General features: G+C 45.3%; 1 protein-coding gene across 1 annotated transcript; it reads left to right on the top strand.

The window, feature by feature from the left end:
- Nucleotides 1–493: 493 nt before the first annotated feature.
- Nucleotides 494–15,546, top strand: LOC116360520 (prolactin-like). The gene is made up of 6 exons (XM_031815226.1): nucleotides 494–518; nucleotides 1,518–1,538; nucleotides 1,653–1,837; nucleotides 11,949–12,056; nucleotides 12,734–12,913; nucleotides 14,559–15,546. Exons 1-6 carry the CDS (start codon nucleotides 494–496, stop codon nucleotides 14,757–14,759), a joined length of 720 nt encoding a protein of 239 aa, XP_031671086.1. The 3' UTR covers nucleotides 14,760–15,546.
- The last annotated feature ends 3,380 nt before the right edge of the window (nucleotides 15,547–18,926 follow it).

The following is an 18,926-nucleotide window of genomic DNA, read 5'->3' as shown; positions in this document are numbered from 1 at the left end:
GAGAGCCCTCTTTGGTTCCAGGTAGAACCCTTTTCGGTTCCATGTAGAACCCTCTGTAGAAAGGTGTTCTACCTGGAACCAGGTAGGGTTCTTCAAAGGGTTCTCCTATGGGGACAGCCGTGGAACCCTTTTAGGTTCTAGATAGCACCTTTTTTCTGAGCATCGCTTATGCACTAAACTAGCCTAATGAATGACAGTGAAACTGGTGATGGGGCTGGGGGGTGAGCTGAATTAGCATTTTCATCCTGTATCTGTCCTGATTTGTCAGGCTGTGAAGCCGACTTCCATCATGATCTGATGAAAAAACAGAAAGAGAAAATTGAGGGCGAATGAAAACTCACGCAAACCTCTGTCTCTCTCCTCCCCTCCTAAATGATTGTGGTCATCACATGATGACAGAGAGAGACCCTTTCCTTAATACTCCTGGTCCCTTTAAATAGCTGTGTGTCACTGTACATCCTCCAGCTTCAAAAATACCACCAACCAACACAGAATGTCCAGGAACAACATCAAACAAGGTAGCTACCTCTAAGAACAAGCCAGGCAGTGCATGCAGAGAGCAGGGACCAGGGAGCAGGGACCAGGGAGCAGGGACCAGGGAGAAGGGACCAGGGAGCAGGGAGCAGGGAGCAGGGAGCGGGGACCAGGGACCAGGGACCAGGGAGCAAGGAGCAGGGAGCAGGGAGCAAGGACCAGGGACCAGGGACCAGGGAGCAAGGACCAGGGAGCAAGGACCAGGGACCAGGGAGCAGGGAGCAGGGAACAGGGAGCAGGGAGCAGTGAGCAGGGACCAGGGACCAGGGTGAAGGGAGCAGAGATCAGGGACCAGGGACCAGGGACTGAGGAGCTATACATGCATGCCTCTGCCTGTGGAACTAGATTCTCTCCTCTGTTTACCACCTCTTCTTCCCTTTCTCTTTTCCTCTTCCTCCCTCAACCAGTCAGTCACTATCCAGTGTCAGTGTTGTCTCTCTTCATCCTCTTCTCCTTCTATTCCTCTGTATGTGTCAGTGTTGTCTCTCTTCATCATCTTCTCCTTCTATTCCTCTGTCAGTGTCAGTGTTGTCTCTCTTCATCATCTTCTCCTTCTATGCCTCTGTATGTGTCAGTGTTGTCTCTCTTCATCATCTTCTCCTTCTATTCCTCTGTCAGTGTCAGTGTTGTCTCTCTTCATCCTCTTCTCCTTCTATTCCTCTGTCAGTGTCAGTGTTGTCTCTCTTCATCCTCTTCTCCTTCTATTCCTCTGTCAGTGTCAGTGTTGTCTCTCTTCATCATCTTCTCCTTCTATTCCTCTGTCAGTGTCAGGGTTGTCTCTCTTCTCCTTCTACCCCTCTGTCAGTGTTGCCCTCTCCCTCCTGTCCTCATCCCTCTATCCTGCCCTTTCCTCCTTCTCATTGCTCTTCTCATTGTTCCCCTCTCCCTCAATACTTCCACCAGTTTGAGTGCTGCATCTGCCTTGTGAGACAGGATCCCATCCACACCTCTCTCTATTCCTCTTCTCACTCTCTCTCTGCCAGTGTCAGTGCTGCTCCTGGCTGGTGAGAGGATCCTGTCCTCTCCCTCTATTGCCCTCCTCTCTCTCAACTCCTTCAACCTCATCTCTATTTATCTCATCATCCTCATCCTTCTCCCTCTCTCCCTCTCTCTTCCAGTGTGGGCTCTGCTCATGGTGTTGGTGTGTGTGGAGCTGCGTGGCAGTGACAGGGCGAGCGCGGCGCCCATCTGTGTCCACGGCCAGGCGGGGTGCCACTTCCTCTCCCTGGCAGACCTCTTTGACCGGGTCATCCAGCACAGTGCCAGGATGCACAGCATCTCCAGTGACCTGCACTCTGAATTCGTAAGTCCCATATCTTTCTCTAGTATGCTCAAGGTTACCTCTCTCTTTCTTTCTTTCTCTCTCTGTATCTCTGTCACTAATGACACAGTCCTAGTCTCTTTCTCTCTCTCTCTGTATCTCTGTCACTAATGACACAGTCCTAGTCTCTTTCTCTCTCTCTCTCTGTATCTCTGTCACTAATGACACAGTCCTAGTCTCTTTCTCTCTCTGTATCTCTGTCACTAATGACACAGTCCTAGTCTCTTTCTCTCTCTCTCTCTGTATCTCTGTCACTAATGACACAGTCCTAGTCTCTTTCTCTCTCTGTATCTCTGTCACTAATGACACAGTCCTAGTCTCTTTCTCTCTCTCTCTCTGTATCTCTGTCACTAATGACACAGTCCTAGTCTCTTTCTCTCTCTGTATCTCTGTCACTAATGACACAGTCCTAGTCTCTTTCTCTCTCTCTCTCTGTATCTCTGTCACTAATGACACAGTCCTAGTCTCTTTCTCTCTCTCTCTGTATCTCTGTCACTAATGACACAGTCCTAGTCTCTTTCTCTCTCTGTATCTCTGTCCCTAATGACACAGTCGTAGTCTCTCTCTCTCTGTCTCTGTCACTAATGACACAGTCCTAGTCTCTCTCTCTCTCTCTGTATGTCTGTCACTAATGACAGAACCCACTATAACACTGTATGGTTGTTGATGTGACATATTGGTTTGGGATAATCAGATGTAGAAAAGAGGATTTTAAGATGGAAATCTTGACGTTAAGAACAACAGTCTTTCAACATGTCATGTTTTGTTTTGATCTTTATTTAACCTTTATTCAATGACAGCCTGGGAACAGTGGGTTAACTGGTCTAGGAACAGTGGGTTAACTGGTCTAGGAACAGTGGGTTAACTGGTCTAGGAACAGTGGGTTAACTGCCTGTTCAGGGGCAGAACAACAGATTTGTACCTTGTCAGCTCGGGGGTTTGAACTTGCAACCTTCCGGTTACTAGTCCAACGCTCTAACCACTAGGCTACCCTGCCGCCCCAATGTAGCAGATCACTAAATCAAATCAAAGTGTATTTGTCACGTGCGCTGAATACAACAGGTATTTCACACCTTACAGTGAAATGCTTACTTACAGGCTCTAACCAATAGTGCAAAAAAGGTATTAGGTGACCAATAGGTAAGTAAAGAATTAAAAACAACAGTAAAAAGACAGTGAAAAACAGTAGCGAGGCTTTATACAGTAGAGAGGCTATATACAGTAGCGAGAACAGTCTATGACTGGGGTAGCTGGGTCTTTGACCATTTTTAGGGCCTTCCTCTGACACCGCCTGGTGTAGAGATCCTGGATGGCAGGCAGCTTAGCCCCAGTGATGTACTGGGCTGTACGCACTACCCTCTGTAGTGCCTTGCGGTCAGAGGCAGAGCAATTGCCATATCAGGCAGTGATGCAACCAGCCAGAATGCTCTCGATGTTACAGCTATAGAACCTTTTGAGGATCTCAGGGCCAAATCATTTTAGTTTCCTGTGGGGGAATAGGCTTTGTTGTGCCCTCTTCACGACATTCTTGGTGTGTTTGGACCATTCTAGTTTGTTGGTAAAGTGGAGACCAAGGAACTTGAAGCTCTCAATCTGCTCCACTACAGCCCCGTCAATGAGAATGGGGGCATACTCGGTCCTCCTTTTCCTGTAGTCCACAATCATCTCCTTAGTCTTGGTTATGTTGAGGGATAGGTAGTTATTCTGGCACCACCTGGCCAGGTCTCGTCGTTGTCGGTGATCAGGCCTACCACTGTTGTGTCGTCTGCAAACTAAATGATGGTGTTGGAGTCGTGCCTGACCATGCAGTCATGAGTGAACAGGGAGTACAGGAGGGGACTGAACACGCACCCCTGGGGGGCTCCAGTGTTGAGGATCAGCGTGGCAGATGTGCTGCTACCTACCCTCAACACCTGGGGTCGGCCCGTCAGGAAGTCCAGGATCCAGTTGCAGAGGGAGGTATTTAGTCCCAGGATCCTTAGCTTAGTGATGAGCTTTGAGGGTACTATGGTGTTTATAATGCTGAGCTGTAGTCAATGAATAGCATTCTCACATAGGTGTTCCTTTTGTCCAGATGGGAAAGGGTAGTGTGGAGTGCAATAGAGATTGCATCATCTGTAGATCTGTTTGGGCGGTATGCAAATTGGAGTTTCTGGGATAATGGTGTTGATGTGAGCCATTAACAGCCTTTGAAAGCACTTCATGTCTATGGACGTGAGTGCTACGGTCTGTAGTCATTTAGGCAGGTTGCCTTTGTGTTCTTGGGCACAGGGACTATTGTTGTCTGCTTGAAACATGTTGGTATTACAGACTCAATCAAGGACATGTTGAAAATGTCAGTGAAGACACCTGCCAGTTGGTCAGCACATGCCCGGAGCACACGTCCTGGTAATCCGTCTGGCCCCACAGCCTTGTATATGTTGACCTGTTTAGAGGTCTTACTCACGTCGGCTACGGAGAGCGTGCTCACACAGTCGTCCGGAACAGCTGATGCTCTCATGCATGCCTCAGTGTTGTTTGCCACGAAGCAAGCATAGAAGTGATTTAACTAGACTAGTAGGCTCGTGTCACTGGGCAGCTCGCGGCTGTGCTTCCCTCTGTAATCTGTAATAGTTTGCAAGCCCTGCCACATAAGACGAGCATCGGAGCCGGTGTAGTATGATTCAATCTTAGCCCTGTATTGACACTTTGCGTGTTTGATGGTTCGTCGCAGGGCATAGCAGGATTTCTTGTAAGCTTCCGGGTTAGAGTCCCGCACCTTGAAAGCGGCAGCTCTGCCCTATAGCTCAATGCGAATGTTACCTGTAATCCATGGCTTCTGGTTGGGGTATGTACGTACAGTCACTGTGGGGACGACATCCTCAACGCACTTATTGATTAAGCCAGTGACTGATGTGGTGTACTCCTCAATGCCATCGGAAGAATCCCAGAACATATACCAGTCTGTGATAGCAAAACAGTCCTGTAGTTTAGTATCTGCTGCATCTGTTACTGTTGCTTCCTGCTTTCATTTTTGCTTGTAAGCAGGAATCAGGAGGATAGAGTTGTGGTCAGATTTACCAAATGATGGGCGAGGGAGAGCTTTGTATGTGTCTCTGTGTGTGGAGTACAGGTGATCTAGAATTTGTTTCCCTCTGGTTGCACATTTAACATGTTAATATACATTTGGTAGATCTGATTTAAGTTTCCCTGCATTAAAGACTATGGCCACTAGGAGCGCCGCCTCTGGGTGAGTGGTTTCCTGTTTGCTCATTTCCTTATATAGCTGACTGAGTGCAGTCTTAGTGCCAGCATCTATCTGTGGTGGTAAATAAACAGCCACGAAAAGTATAGCTGAAAACTCTCTAGGCAAGTAGTGTGGCCTGAAATGTATCACAATATACTCTACTTCAGGCGATCAAAATCTAGATACTTCCTCAGATTTCGTGGACCAGCTGTTGTTTACAAATATGCACAGACCCCCCCTCTTCCCGGATTGTGCTGTTCTATCTTGCCGGTGCAGCATATATCCTGCTAGCTGAATATCCATGTCGTCATTCAGCCACGATTCCGTGAAACACAGGATATTACAGTTTTTGATGTCCCGTTGGTAGGATATTCGTGATCGTACCTCGTCTAATTTATTGTCCAATGATTGCATGTTGGCGAGTAATATTGATGGTAACGGCAGCTTTCCCACTCGTCTTCTCCGCGTCCTCATGAGGCTTCCGGCTCTTTGTCCTCTGTACCTGCGTCGCTTCCTCTTTCAAATAACGGGGATGTCGGGTGTTTGGAGAATGTCCTGTGCGTCCTGCTTGTTGTAGAAAAATGATTTGTCTAGTCCGAGGTGAGTGATCGTTGTCCTGATATCCAGAAGCTCTTTGTCTAATCCGAGGTGAGTGATCGCTGTCCTGATATCCAGAAGCTCTTTGTCTAATCCGAGGTGAGTGATCGTTGTCCTGATATCCAGAAGCTCTTTGTCTAATCCGAGGTGAGTGATCGTTGTCCTGATATCCAGAAGCTCTTTGTCTAATCCGAGGTGAGTGATCGCTGTCCTGATATCCAGAAGCTCTTTGTCTAATCCGAGGTGAGTGATCTCTGTCCTGATATCCAGAAGCTCTTTGTCTAATCCGAGGTGAGTGATCATTGTCCTGATATCCAGAAGCTCTTTGTCTAATCCGAGGTGAGTGATCGTTGTCCTGATATCCAGAAGCTCTTTGTCTAATCCGAGGTGAGTGATCGTTGTCCTGATATCCAGAAGCTCTTTGTCTAATCCGAGGTGAGTGATCGTTGTCCTGATATCCAGAAGCTCTTTGTCTAATCCGAGGTGAGTGATCGTTGTCCTGATATCCAGAAGTTCTTTGTCTAATCCGAGGTGAGTGATCTCTGTCCTGATATCCAGAAGCTCTTTGTCTAATCCGAGGTGAGTGATCGTTGTCCTGATATCCAGAAGCTCTTTGTCTAATCCGAGGTGAGTGATCGTTGTCCTGATATCCAGAAGCTCTTTGTCTAATCCGAGGTGAGTGATCGTTGTCCTGATATCCAGAAGCTCTTTGTCTAATTCGAGGTGAGTGATCGCTGTCCTGATATCCAGAAGCTCTTTGTCTAATCCGAGGTGAGTGATCGTTGTCCTGATATCCAGAAGCTCTTTGTCTAATCCGAGGTGAGTGATCGTTGTCCTGATATCCAGAAGCTCTTTGTCTAATTCGAGGTGAGTGATCGCTGTCCTGATATCCAGAGCTCTTTTCTGCTGTAAGATACGGTTGCAGAAACATTATGTACAAAATAAGTTACAAATAACGCAAAAAAAACACATAATTTTTGAGGATTTTAAGATGGAAATCTTGACGTTAAGAACAACAGTCTTTCAACATGTCATGTTTTGTTTTGATCTTTATTTAACCTTTATTCAATGACAGCCTGGGAACAGTGGGTTAACTGGTCTAGGAACAGTGGGTTAACTGGTCTAGGAACAGTGGGTTAACTGGTCTAGGAACAGTGGGTTAACTGCCTGTTCAGGGGCAGAACAACAGATTTGTACCTTGTCAGCTCGGGGGTTTGAACTTGCAACCTTCCGGTTACTAGTCCAACGCTCTAACCACTAGGCTACCCTGCCGCCCCAATGTAGCAGATCACTAAATCAAATCAAAGTGTATTTGTCACGTGCGCTGAATACAACAGGTATTTCACACCTTACAGTGAAATGCTTACTTACAGGCTCTAACCAATAGTGCAAAAAAGGTATTAGGTGACCAATAGGTAAGTAAAGAATTAAAAACAACAGTAAAAAGACAGTGAAAAACAGTAGCGAGGCTTTATACAGTAGAGAGGCTATATACAGTAGCGAGAACAGTCTATGACTGGGGTAGCTGGGTCTTTGACCATTTTTAGGGCCTTCCTCTGACACCGCCTGGTGTAGAGATCCTGGATGGCAGGCAGCTTAGCCCCAGTGATGTACTGGGCTGTACGCACTACCCTCTGTAGTGCCTTGCGGTCAGAGGCAGAGCAATTGCCATATCAGGCAGTGATGCAACCAGCCAGAATGCTCTCGATGTTACAGCTATAGAACCTTTTGAGGATCTCAGGGCCAAATCATTTTAGTTTCCTGTGGGGGAATAGGCTTTGTTGTAGTCAATGGTAGTCATAGTCAATGAATAGCATTCTCACATAGGTGTTCCTTTTGTCCAGATGGGAAAGGGTAGTGTGGAGTGCAATAGAGATTGCATCATCTGTAGATCTGTTTGGGCGGTATGCAAATTGGAGTTTCTGGGATAATGGTGTTGATGTGAGCCATTAACAGCCTTTGAAAGCACTTCATGTCTATGGACGTGAGTGCTACGGTCTGTAGTCATTTAGGCAGGTTGCCTTTGTGTTCTTGGGCACAGGGACTATTGTTGTCTGCTTGAAACATGTTGGTATTACAGACTCAATCAAGGACATGTTGAAAATGTCAGTGAAGACACCTGCCAGTTGGTCAGCACATGCCCGGAGCACACGTCCTGGTAATCCGTCTGGCCCCACAGCCTTGTATATGTTGACCTGTTTAGAGGTCTTACTCACGTCGGCTACGGAGAGCGTGCTCACACAGTCGTCCGGAACAGCTGATGCTCTCATGCATGCCTCAGTGTTGTTTGCCACGAAGCAAGCATAGAAGTGATTTAACTAGACTAGTAGGCTCGTGTCACTGGGCAGCTCGCGGCTGTGCTTCCCTCTGTAATCTGTAATAGTTTGCAAGCCCTGCCACATAAGACGAGCATCGGAGCCGGTGTAGTATGATTCAATCTTAGCCCTGTATTGACACTTTGCGTGTTTGATGGTTCGTCGCAGGGCATAGCAGGATTTCTTGTAAGCTTCCGGGTTAGAGTCCCGCACCTTGAAAGCGGCAGCTCTGCCCTATAGCTCAATGCGAATGTTACCTGTAATCCATGGCTTCTGGTTGGGGTATGTACGTACAGTCACTGTGGGGACGACATCCTCAACGCACTTATTGATTAAGCCAGTGACTGATGTGGTGTACTCCTCAATGCCATCGGAAGAATCCCAGAACATATACCAGTCTGTGATAGCAAAACAGTCCTGTAGTTTAGTATCTGCTGCATCTGTTACTGTTGCTTCCTGCTTTCATTTTTGCTTGTAAGCAGGAATCAGGAGGATAGAGTTGTGGTCAGATTTACCAAATGATGGGCGAGGGAGAGCTTTGTATGTGTCTCTGTGTGTGGAGTACAGGTGATCTAGAATTTGTTTCCCTCTGGTTGCACATTTAACATGTTAATATACATTTGGTAGATCTGATTTAAGTTTCCCTGCATTAAAGACTATGGCCACTAGGAGCGCCGCCTCTGGGTGAGTGGTTTCCTGTTTGCTCATTTCCTTATATAGCTGACTGAGTGCAGTCTTAGTGCCAGCATCTATCTGTGGTGGTAAATAAACAGCCACGAAAAGTATAGCTGAAAACTCTCTAGGCAAGTAGTGTGGCCTGAAATGTATCACAATATACTCTACTTCAGGCGATCAAAATCTAGATACTTCCTCAGATTTCGTGGACCAGCTGTTGTTTACAAATATGCACAGACCCCCCCTCTTCCCGGATTGTGCTGTTCTATCTTGCCGGTGCAGCATATATCCTGCTAGCTGAATATCCATGTCGTCATTCAGCCACGATTCCGTGAAACACAGGATATTACAGTTTTTGATGTCCCGTTGGTAGGATATTCGTGATCGTACCTCGTCTAATTTATTGTCCAATGATTGCATGTTGGCGAGTAATATTGATGGTAACGGCAGCTTTCCCACTCGTCTTCTCCGCGTCCTCATGAGGCTTCCGGCTCTTTGTCCTCTGTACCTGCGTCGCTTCCTCTTTCAAATAACGGGGATGTCGGGTGTTTGGAGAATGTCCTGTGCGTCCTGCTTGTTGTAGAAAAATGATTTGTCTAGTCCGAGGTGAGTGATCGTTGTCCTGATATCCAGAAGCTCTTTGTCTAATCCGAGGTGAGTGATCGCTGTCCTGATATCCAGAAGCTCTTTGTCTAATCCGAGGTGAGTGATCGTTGTCCTGATATCCAGAAGCTCTTTGTCTAATCCGAGGTGAGTGATCGTTGTCCTGATATCCAGAAGCTCTTTGTCTAATCCGAGGTGAGTGATCGCTGTCCTGATATCCAGAAGCTCTTTGTCTAATCCGAGGTGAGTGATCTCTGTCCTGATATCCAGAAGCTCTTTGTCTAATCCGAGGTGAGTGATCATTGTCCTGATATCCAGAAGCTCTTTGTCTAATCCGAGGTGAGTGATCGTTGTCCTGATATCCAGAAGCTCTTTGTCTAATCCGAGGTGAGTGATCGTTGTCCTGATATCCAGAAGCTCTTTGTCTAATCCGAGGTGAGTGATCGTTGTCCTGATATCCAGAAGCTCTTTGTCTAATCCGAGGTGAGTGATCGTTGTCCTGATATCCAGAAGTTCTTTGTCTAATCCGAGGTGAGTGATCTCTGTCCTGATATCCAGAAGCTCTTTGTCTAATCCGAGGTGAGTGATCGTTGTCCTGATATCCAGAAGCTCTTTGTCTAATCCGAGGTGAGTGATCGTTGTCCTGATATCCAGAAGCTCTTTGTCTAATCCGAGGTGAGTGATCGTTGTCCTGATATCCAGAAGCTCTTTGTCTAATTCGAGGTGAGTGATCGCTGTCCTGATATCCAGAAGCTCTTTGTCTAATCCGAGGTGAGTGATCGTTGTCCTGATATCCAGAAGCTCTTTGTCTAATCCGAGGTGAGTGATCGTTGTCCTGATATCCAGAAGCTCTTTGTCTAATTCGAGGTGAGTGATCGCTGTCCTGATATCCAGAGCTCTTTTCTGCTGTAAGATACGGTTGCAGAAACATTATGTACAAAATAAGTTACAAATAACGCAAAAAAAACACATAATTTTTTGCTGGTTTCAATTTAGAAAGAGGAAATTGCATGTTTAAAGTGATAGTTCACCCAAATGACAAAATAACATATTGGTTTCCTTACCCTGTAAGCAGTCTATTGCCAAGGTAAGAGAGCAGTCTATTGCCAAGGTAAGACAGCAGTCTATTGCCAAGGTAAGAGAGCAGTCTATTGCCAAGGTAAGACAGCAGTCTATTGCCAAGGTAAGAGAGCAGTCTATTGCCAAGGTAAGAGAGCAGTCTATTGCCAAGGTAAGACAGCAGTCTATTGCCAAGGTAAGAGAGCAGTCTATTGCCAAGGTAAGACAGCAGTCTATTGCCAAGGTAAGAGAGCAGTCTATTGCCAAGGTAAGACAGCAGTCTATTGCCAAGGTAAGAGAGCAGTCTATTGCCAAGGTAAGACAGCAGTCTATTGCCAAGGTAAGAGAGCAGTCTATTGCCAAGGTAAGAGAGCAGTCTATTGCCAAGGTAAGACAGCAGTCTATTGCCAAGGTAAGACAGCAGTCTATTGCCAAGGTAAGACAGCAGTCTATTGCCAAGATAAGACAGCAGTCTATTGCCAAGGTAAGAGAGCAGTCTATTGCCAAGGTAAGAGAGCAGTCTATTGCCAAGATAAGAGAGCAGTCTATTGCCAAGGTAAGAGAGCAGTCTATTGCCAAGGTAAGAGAGCAGTCTATTGCCAAGGTAAGAGAGCAGTCTATTGCCAAGGTAAGAGAGCAGTCTATTGCCAAGGTAAGACAGCAGTCTATTGCCAAGGTAAGAGAGCAGTCTATTGCAAAGGTAAGACAGCAGTCTATTGCCAAGGTAGGGGGCAGTCTATTGCCAAGGTAAGAGAGCAGTCTATTGCCAAGATAAGAGAGCAGTCTATTGCCAAGATAAGAGAGCAGTCTATTGCCAAGGTAAGAGAGCAGTCTATTGCCAAGGTAAGACAGCAGTCTATTGCCAAGGTAAGAGAGCAGTCTATTGCCAAGGTAAGACAGCAGTCTATTGCCAAGGTAAGAGAGCAGTCTATTGCCAAGGTAAGAGAGCAGTCTATTGTCAAGGTAAGACAGCAGTCTATTGCCAAGGTAAGAGAGCAGTCTATTGCAAAGGTAAGACAGCAGTCTATTGCCAAGGTAGGGGGCAGTCTATTGCCAAGGTAAGAGAGCAGTCTATTGCCAAGATAAGAGAGCAGTCTATTGCCAAGATAAGAGAGCAGTCTATTGCCAAGGTAAGAGAGCAGTCTATTGCCAAGATAAGACAGCAGTCTATTGCCAAGGTAAGAGAGCAGTCTATTGCCAAGGTAAGACAGCAGTCTATTGCCAAGGTAAGAGAGCAGTCTATTGCCAAGGTAAGACAGCAGTCTATTGCCAAGGTAAGAGAGCAGTCTATTGCCAAGGTAAGAGAGCAGTCTATTGCCAAGGTAAGACAGCAGTCTATTGCCAAGATAAGACAGCAGTCTATTGCCAAGATAAGACAGCAGTCTATTGTCAAGATAAGACATTAGTCTATTGTCAAGGTAAGACAGCAGTCTATTATAATTTTGTTATTTGGGTGAACTATCCCTTTAAAGGTTCTACAAGCTTTTTGTTTCTTTGCTTTCGAAGGCTTTGCTCTTCAGAGATGCAGCTCCTTTGACTCTCTGACCTTTTGCTTTCTACCTACGTCTTCTCTGTCAACTCAATTCCTCTTTCTCTCCTTTCTTCTTCCCTCCTTCAGGAACAATATGTTCTGCCAAGCAGAAATCATATTGGCAGGATAAACCGCCACTGCCATACAGCCACCATACTAACCCCTAATGGCAAAGAGAACGCGCAGAGACTGGCTGTGAGTCTTACAACTCTGTTTAATCAACTATTGTTTACCATAGTACTACCCCTCTCTGCTTCCTGTAGTAACCTTGTCTGTTCCCTGATGGTACTACCCCTCTCTGCTTCCTGTAGTAACCTTGTCTGTTCCCTGATGGTACTACCCCTCTCTGCTTCCTGTAGTAACCTTGTCTGTTCCCTGATGGTACTACCCCTCTCTGCTTCCTGTAGTAACCTTGTCTGTTCCCTGATGGTAGTACCCCTCTCTGCTTCCTGTAGTAACCTTGTCTGTTCCCTGATGGTAGTACCCCTCTCTGCTTCCTGTAGTAACCTTGTCTGTTACCTGATGGTACTACCCCTCTCTGCTTCCTGTAGTAACCTTGTCTGTTCCCTGATGGTACTACCCCTCTCTGCTTCCTGTAGTAACCTTGTCTGTTCCCTGATGGTACTGCCCCTCTCTGCTTCCTGTAGTAACCTTGTCTGTTCCCTGAGAGTACTACCCCTCTCTGCTTCCTGTAGTAACCTTGTCTGTTCCCTGATGGTACTACCCCTCTCTGCTTCCTGTAGTACCCATGTCTGTCTCCAGATGTAGACTGCTTCTATGTCTTTGCTTGTGTCTGTCTTCTCTCTTTCAACACTCAATAACCAACTCTACAAGAACATACAATTCTACTTGCTCTCTCTCTCTCTCCTCAGAGAGAGGAGTTAACGGAGGTGATTCTGAAGCTGCTGGTAGCATGGAAGGATCCTCTGTGGCAGTTCCACCAGAACATGGTTCACCAGGATGACTTCAACAACTTCAGCTCCAACAAAGCACTGGAGATGAGCTACATGGTGCACGAGCTCCGCAAGGGAGTCGAGAAGGTGGCTGATAAGGTAAGAGAAAGACGGGGGAGAAGATGGCTGATAGGGTAAGAGGAAGATGGGGGGAGAAGATGGCTGATAGGGTAAGAGGAAGACAGGGGGAGAAGGTGGCTGATAGGGTAAGAGGAAGACGGGGGGAGATAGTGGCTGATAAGGTAAGAGGAAGATAAGTGAAGGTGGCTGATAGGTTAAGAGAAAGATGGAGGGAGAAGGTGGCTGATAGGGCAAGAGGAAGATGGGGGAGAAGGTGGCTGATAGGGTATGGGACGGTTGAGCTAGCATAGGCTAATGCGATTAGCATGAGGTTGTAAGTATCAAGAAAATTTCACAGGACATAGACATATCTGATATTGGCAGAAAGCTTAAATTCTTGTTAATCTAACTGCACTGTCCAATTTACAGTAGCTAATACACTCAAATAATACCATGCTATTGTTTGAGGAGAGTGCACAGTTATGAACATGAAAAGTTATTAATAAACCAATTCAGCACATTTGGGCAGTCTTAATACAACATTTTGAACATAAATGCAATGGTTCATTGGATCAGTCGGGGCGGCAGGGTAGCCTAGTGGTTAGAGCGTTGGGCTAGTTCAAATCTCCGAGCTGACATGGTACAAATCTGTCGTTCTGCCCCTGAACAAGGCAGTTAACCCACTGTTCCTAGGCCGTCATTGAAAATAAGAATTTGTTCTGACCTGCCTAGTAAAATAAAAGTCGAAAACTTTGCACAAACACTGCTGCCATCTAGTGGCCAACATCTAAATAGTGCCTGGACTGGAAAAATGCATTTCTCTTGCATTTCAAAGATGATGGTACAAAAAAATGCATGTTTTTTACCAGATCTAATGTGTTATATTCTACTACATTCATTTCACATTTACACAAACTTCAAAGGGTTTCCTTTCAAATGGTATCAAGAATATGAATGTCCTTGCTTCAGGTCCTGAGCTACCGGCAGTATGTCATTTTAGGCAACAATGTAAAAAAGGGGGCAGATCCTTCTACACAAACATTTCTACTTGACTGAGGCTCAATTCTAGAAAAGAATCATCACTTGAATCCATCATTACTGTTTGTTAAGATGATTATGTTAAACATTGCCTATGGTTTTATGTAAGAGTTATAATGTGAAATGTCTCACAGATGGCGAAGTGTGTATGACACTGAATGAATCACAGAGATGGGGGGAGAAAGACAGAGAGACAGAGACAGAGAGAGAGAGAGAGAGAGAGAGAGAGAGAGAGAGAGAGAAAGCAAATAAGGCAGAGTTAGCCTTGAGCATACATACTATAGTGACAGTGAGTGAGTGAGTGTGAGAGAGAGAATGAAATAAAGATATAGATAGTGGGAGAGAGAAAGCTAATTAAAGCAAATAAGACAGAGTTAGCCTTGAGCATATTATAGTGAAAACAGAGTCCTATAGCAGCTTGATCCCTAGTGACATTGTGTAGACTGATGTTGACACCATCACTGAGTCAGTGACGATTGCAGATGCCAACCAGGATGTTACTAGACAATCCTCGCTCTGCTACTGGGTTGGCATGTGATAACTCACGAGAGAAGACACACACACACACACACCTCCTTTTGCAATATGTACAGAAAGTAAAATTCCTTATCTCTAACAATCCACTGTCTGTGTCCCTCTCTCTCAGATGCAGCACCTGGGGATGATCAGTAACTCCCTGAGTGGCCTGTCCTCCCCTGAGGCCTTGGACCCCTCGTCAGACACCAGCGGAGAGTCCCAGGCCATGAGCGACCACGACCTACTCTACTGCTTCAGACGGGACTCCAACAAGGTCCAGAACTATCTGAAGATCCTCAAGTGCAGGATCGTACCTGAGAACGGATGCTGAGATGTGAAGACAAGACAAGAGGCGTGACTTTCACAAGCTACCGTGTCAATCAAGGAAATCAAGGACACATCATGAATAGACACGATGATAAGACCGGGAGAAGAGACTGGGACTGTGGCACTTTCCTCCTCCTGACAAGTCCAACGATAACTTCCACCAGCGACAACATCTTAATGTCTTCTATGTACTGTATTTATGTCATGTCACAGAGAAATATAGTACAGATGTACGATCTTAATCTGATCACCCTGTTGCAGGAGAACTTTCCTGCAATGCAGTCCATTTAAACATGTAGTGTATTTGAGGTTTCAAAAAGGCTTCTAAAGTTCGTCATTTTCACTTTGAAATTTCAGACTTGATTTTCCCTAACGACAAATGTGTCAAGCCATACAAAAAATATCATGAATTATAATCCACGTAATAATTCACATTTACTTTGCTGCAGGATTATTTTCCTGCTGTAGAAAACTGGCTCAAATTAAATCCTACACCTGTATGTAACTTATCTTGATGATGAAAACTTGAATTTTCCCTCAGAGTTTGGGGGGCAGAGCCACTGGAGTAGAATATCATAAATACTGCCATGACCATATCACCTTTAGGTTTAGAGTACATGCATGTTTCATATAATTAATCCATTTCATGTTTTAAATGTACAGTTTCAAGAGGGAGATGGGCTGTAACTCAGAAAGAAATTCATGGAAATTAACTAATGTTGTTTATTTTTTATTTCTAAGACCAACTAGACATGAAATGTTCTTTCAAATAAATACATTGTGACAAAATCAGAACTCAGAACTCTATTGTGATTGATTGATTGTGTGTGTGTGTGTGTGTGCATGAGGTTTACTGGGTTTGACGTACCAAGTGGAGGCTGCTATAACAGCCTCCACTCTTCTGGGAAGGTTTTCCACTAGCTGTTAGAACATTGCTGCGGGGACTTGCTTCCATTCAGCCACAAGAGCATTGGTGATGTCGGACGCCGATGTTGGGCGATTAGATCTGGCTCGCAGTCAGCATTCCAATTTATCCCAAGGGTGTTCGATGGAGTTTAGGTCAGGGTTCTGTGCAGGCCAGTCAAGTTCTTCCACACCGATCTCAACAAACCATTTCTGTATGGACCTCACTTTTAAGATTTCCCTTTACTAGAACTAAGGAGCCCCGAATCAAGAAAAACTGCCCCAGGCCATTATTCCTCCTCCACCAAACTTCACAGTAGGCATTATATATTTGGGCAGGTAGCGTTCTCCTGGCATCCGCCAAACCCGGCCATGGAAACCTATGTCATGAAGCTCCCAAAGAACAGTTCTTGCGCTGACGTTGCTTCCAGAGGCAGTTTGGAACTCGATACTGAGTGTTGCTACCGAAGACAGATTACTTTTACGCGTTACGCGTGCTTCAGAACTCAGCGGCCCATTTCTGTGAGCTTGTGTGGCCTTGTGTGCTCAGAGATGTTTCCACTTCACAATAATAGCACTTACAGTTGACCGCGGCAGCTCTAGCAGGGCAGAAATTTGACCGACTGACATGTTGGAAAGGTGGCATCCTGTAATGGTGCCACGTTGAAAGTCACTGATCTCACCAGTACGGCCATTCTACTGCCAATGTTTGTCTATGGAGATTGCATGGCTGTGTGCTTGACTATATACACCTGTCGGGAACGGTGTGGCTGAAATAGCCGAATCCACTCATTTGAAGGGGTGCCCAAATACTTTTGTACAGTGCCTTGCGAAAGTATTCGGCCCCCTTGAACTTTGCGACCTTTTGCCACATTTCAGGCTTCAAACATAAAGATATAAAACTGTATTTTTTTGTGAAGAATCAACAACAAGTGGGACACAATCATGAAGTGGAACGACATTTATTGGATATTTCAAACTTTTTTAACAAATCAAAAACTGAAAAATTGGGCGTGCAAAATTATTCAGCCCCTTTACTTTCAGTGCAGCAAACTCGCTCCAGAAGTTCAGTGAGGATCTCTGAATGATCTAATGTTGACCTTGCTCACACACGCTTTTTCAGTTCTGCCCACAAATGTTCTATAGGATTGAGGTCAGGGCTTTGTGATGGCCATTCCAATGCCTTGACTTTGTTGTCCTTTAGCCATTTTGCCACAAATTTGGAAGTATGCTTGGTGTCATTGTCCATTTGGAAGACCCATTTGCAACCAAGCTTTAACTTCCTGACTGATGTCTTGAGATGTTGCTTCAATATATCCACATAATTTTCCTACCTCATGATGCCATCTATTTTGTGAAGTGCACCAGTCCCTCCTGCAGCAAAGCACCCCCACAACATGATGCTGCCACCCCCGTGCTTCACGGTTGGGATGGTGTTCTTCGGCTTGCAAGTCTTCCCCTTTTTCCTCCAAACATAACGATGGTCATTATGGCCAAACAGTTATATTTTTGTTTCACCATACCAGAGAACATTTCTCCAAAAAAGTACAATCTTTGTCCCCATGTGCAGTTGTAAACTGTAGTCTGGCTTTTATATGGCGGTTTTGGAGCAGTGGCTTCTTCCTTTCTGAGCGGCGTTTTAGGTTATGTTGATATAGGACTTGTTTAGCTGTGGATATAGATACTTTTGTACCTGTTTCCTCCAGCATCTTCACAAGGTCCTTTGCTGTTGTTCTGGGATTGATTTGCACTTTTCGCACCAAAGTACGTTCATCTCTAGGAGACAGAACGCGTCTCCTTCCTGAGCGGTATGACGGCTACGTGGTCCCATGGTGTTTATACTTGCGTACGTACTATTGTTTGTACAGATGAACGTGGTGCCTTCAGGCATTTGGAAAGGATGAACCAGACTTGTGGAGGTCCACACAATTCTTTTCTGAGGTCTTGGCTGATTTATTTTCCTTTTCCCATGATGTCAAGCAGAGGCACTGAGTTTGAAGGTAGGCCTTGACATACATCCACAGGTACACCTCCGATTGACTCAAATTATCAGAAGCTTCTAAAACCATGATTTAGAATTTTCTGGAATTTTCCAAGCTTTAAACTTCTGACCCACAGGAATTGTGATACAGTGAATTATAAGTGAAATAGTCTGTCTGTTAACAATTGTTGGAAGAATTACTTGTGTCATGCACAAAGTAGATGCCCTAACCGACTTGTCAAAACTATAGTTTGTTAACAAGAAATTTGTGGAGTGGTTGAAAAACAAGTTTTAATGACTCCAACCTAAGTATGTATGTATGTAAACTTCTGACTTCAACTGTATATACAGAAAGTAAAATTCCTTATCTCTGGCAATCCACTGTCTGTGTCCCTCCCTCTCAGATGCAGCACCTGGGGATGATCAGTAACTCCCTGAGTGGCCTGTCCTCCCCTGAGGCCTTGGACCCCTCGTCAGACACCAGCGGAGAGTCCCAGGCCATGAGCGACCACGACCTACTCTACTGCTTCAGACGGGACTCCAACAAGGTCCAGAACTACCTGAAGATCCTCAAGTGCAGGATCGTACCTGAGAACGGATGCTGAGATGTGAAGACAAGACAAGAGGCGTGACTTTCACAAGCTACCGTGTCAATCAAGGAAATCAAGGACACATCATGAATAGACACGATGATAAGACCGAGAGAAGAGACTGGGACTGTGGCACTTTCCTTCTCCTGACAAGTCCAACGATAACTTCCACCAGCGACAACGTCTTAATGTCTTCTATGTACTGTATTTATGTCATGTCACAGAGAAATATAGTACAGATGTAAGATCTTAATCTGATCACCCTGTTGCAGGAAATGTAGTGTATTTGAGGGTACTGGAGGACTGGAGTTGAGAACCACTGGCCAAAGGTATCTGCTAAGTGTCATGGATGCAGGCTTTTACTCCAGCCGATGCTGCAACAAACTCAGTCTAACTAATGAAATGTTGATTGAAGACTATGATTGGTTAAATAGTTGAATCAGATGTACTAACACTTTGTGTTCTGTGGATCAGATTGAACACCTCGTGGCAGAGGCAAAGAATGGATTAAAGGACAAGCTCCCTTTTCTGAAACAATCTGTATTTTGGATGACATGTTATAGTATCATCCAGACACTCTTTGACTTTGAGAAACGTCTCTAAACAGCGATAGACATCCTCATGCTTGTTCTGCAGTTGGAGGGGCACAGATAAAACATGAACAAAGGCTCCAAAAACACCCAAATACTTGTAGTGA

The sequence above is a fragment of the Oncorhynchus kisutch genome, unplaced genomic scaffold, assembly GCF_002021735.2.
Source record: "Oncorhynchus kisutch isolate 150728-3 unplaced genomic scaffold, Okis_V2 Okis09a-Okis19a_hom, whole genome shotgun sequence".
Lineage (NCBI taxonomy): Eukaryota > Metazoa > Chordata > Actinopteri > Salmoniformes > Salmonidae > Oncorhynchus > Oncorhynchus kisutch.
This window is presented reverse-complemented; position numbering and strand designations above follow the sequence as displayed.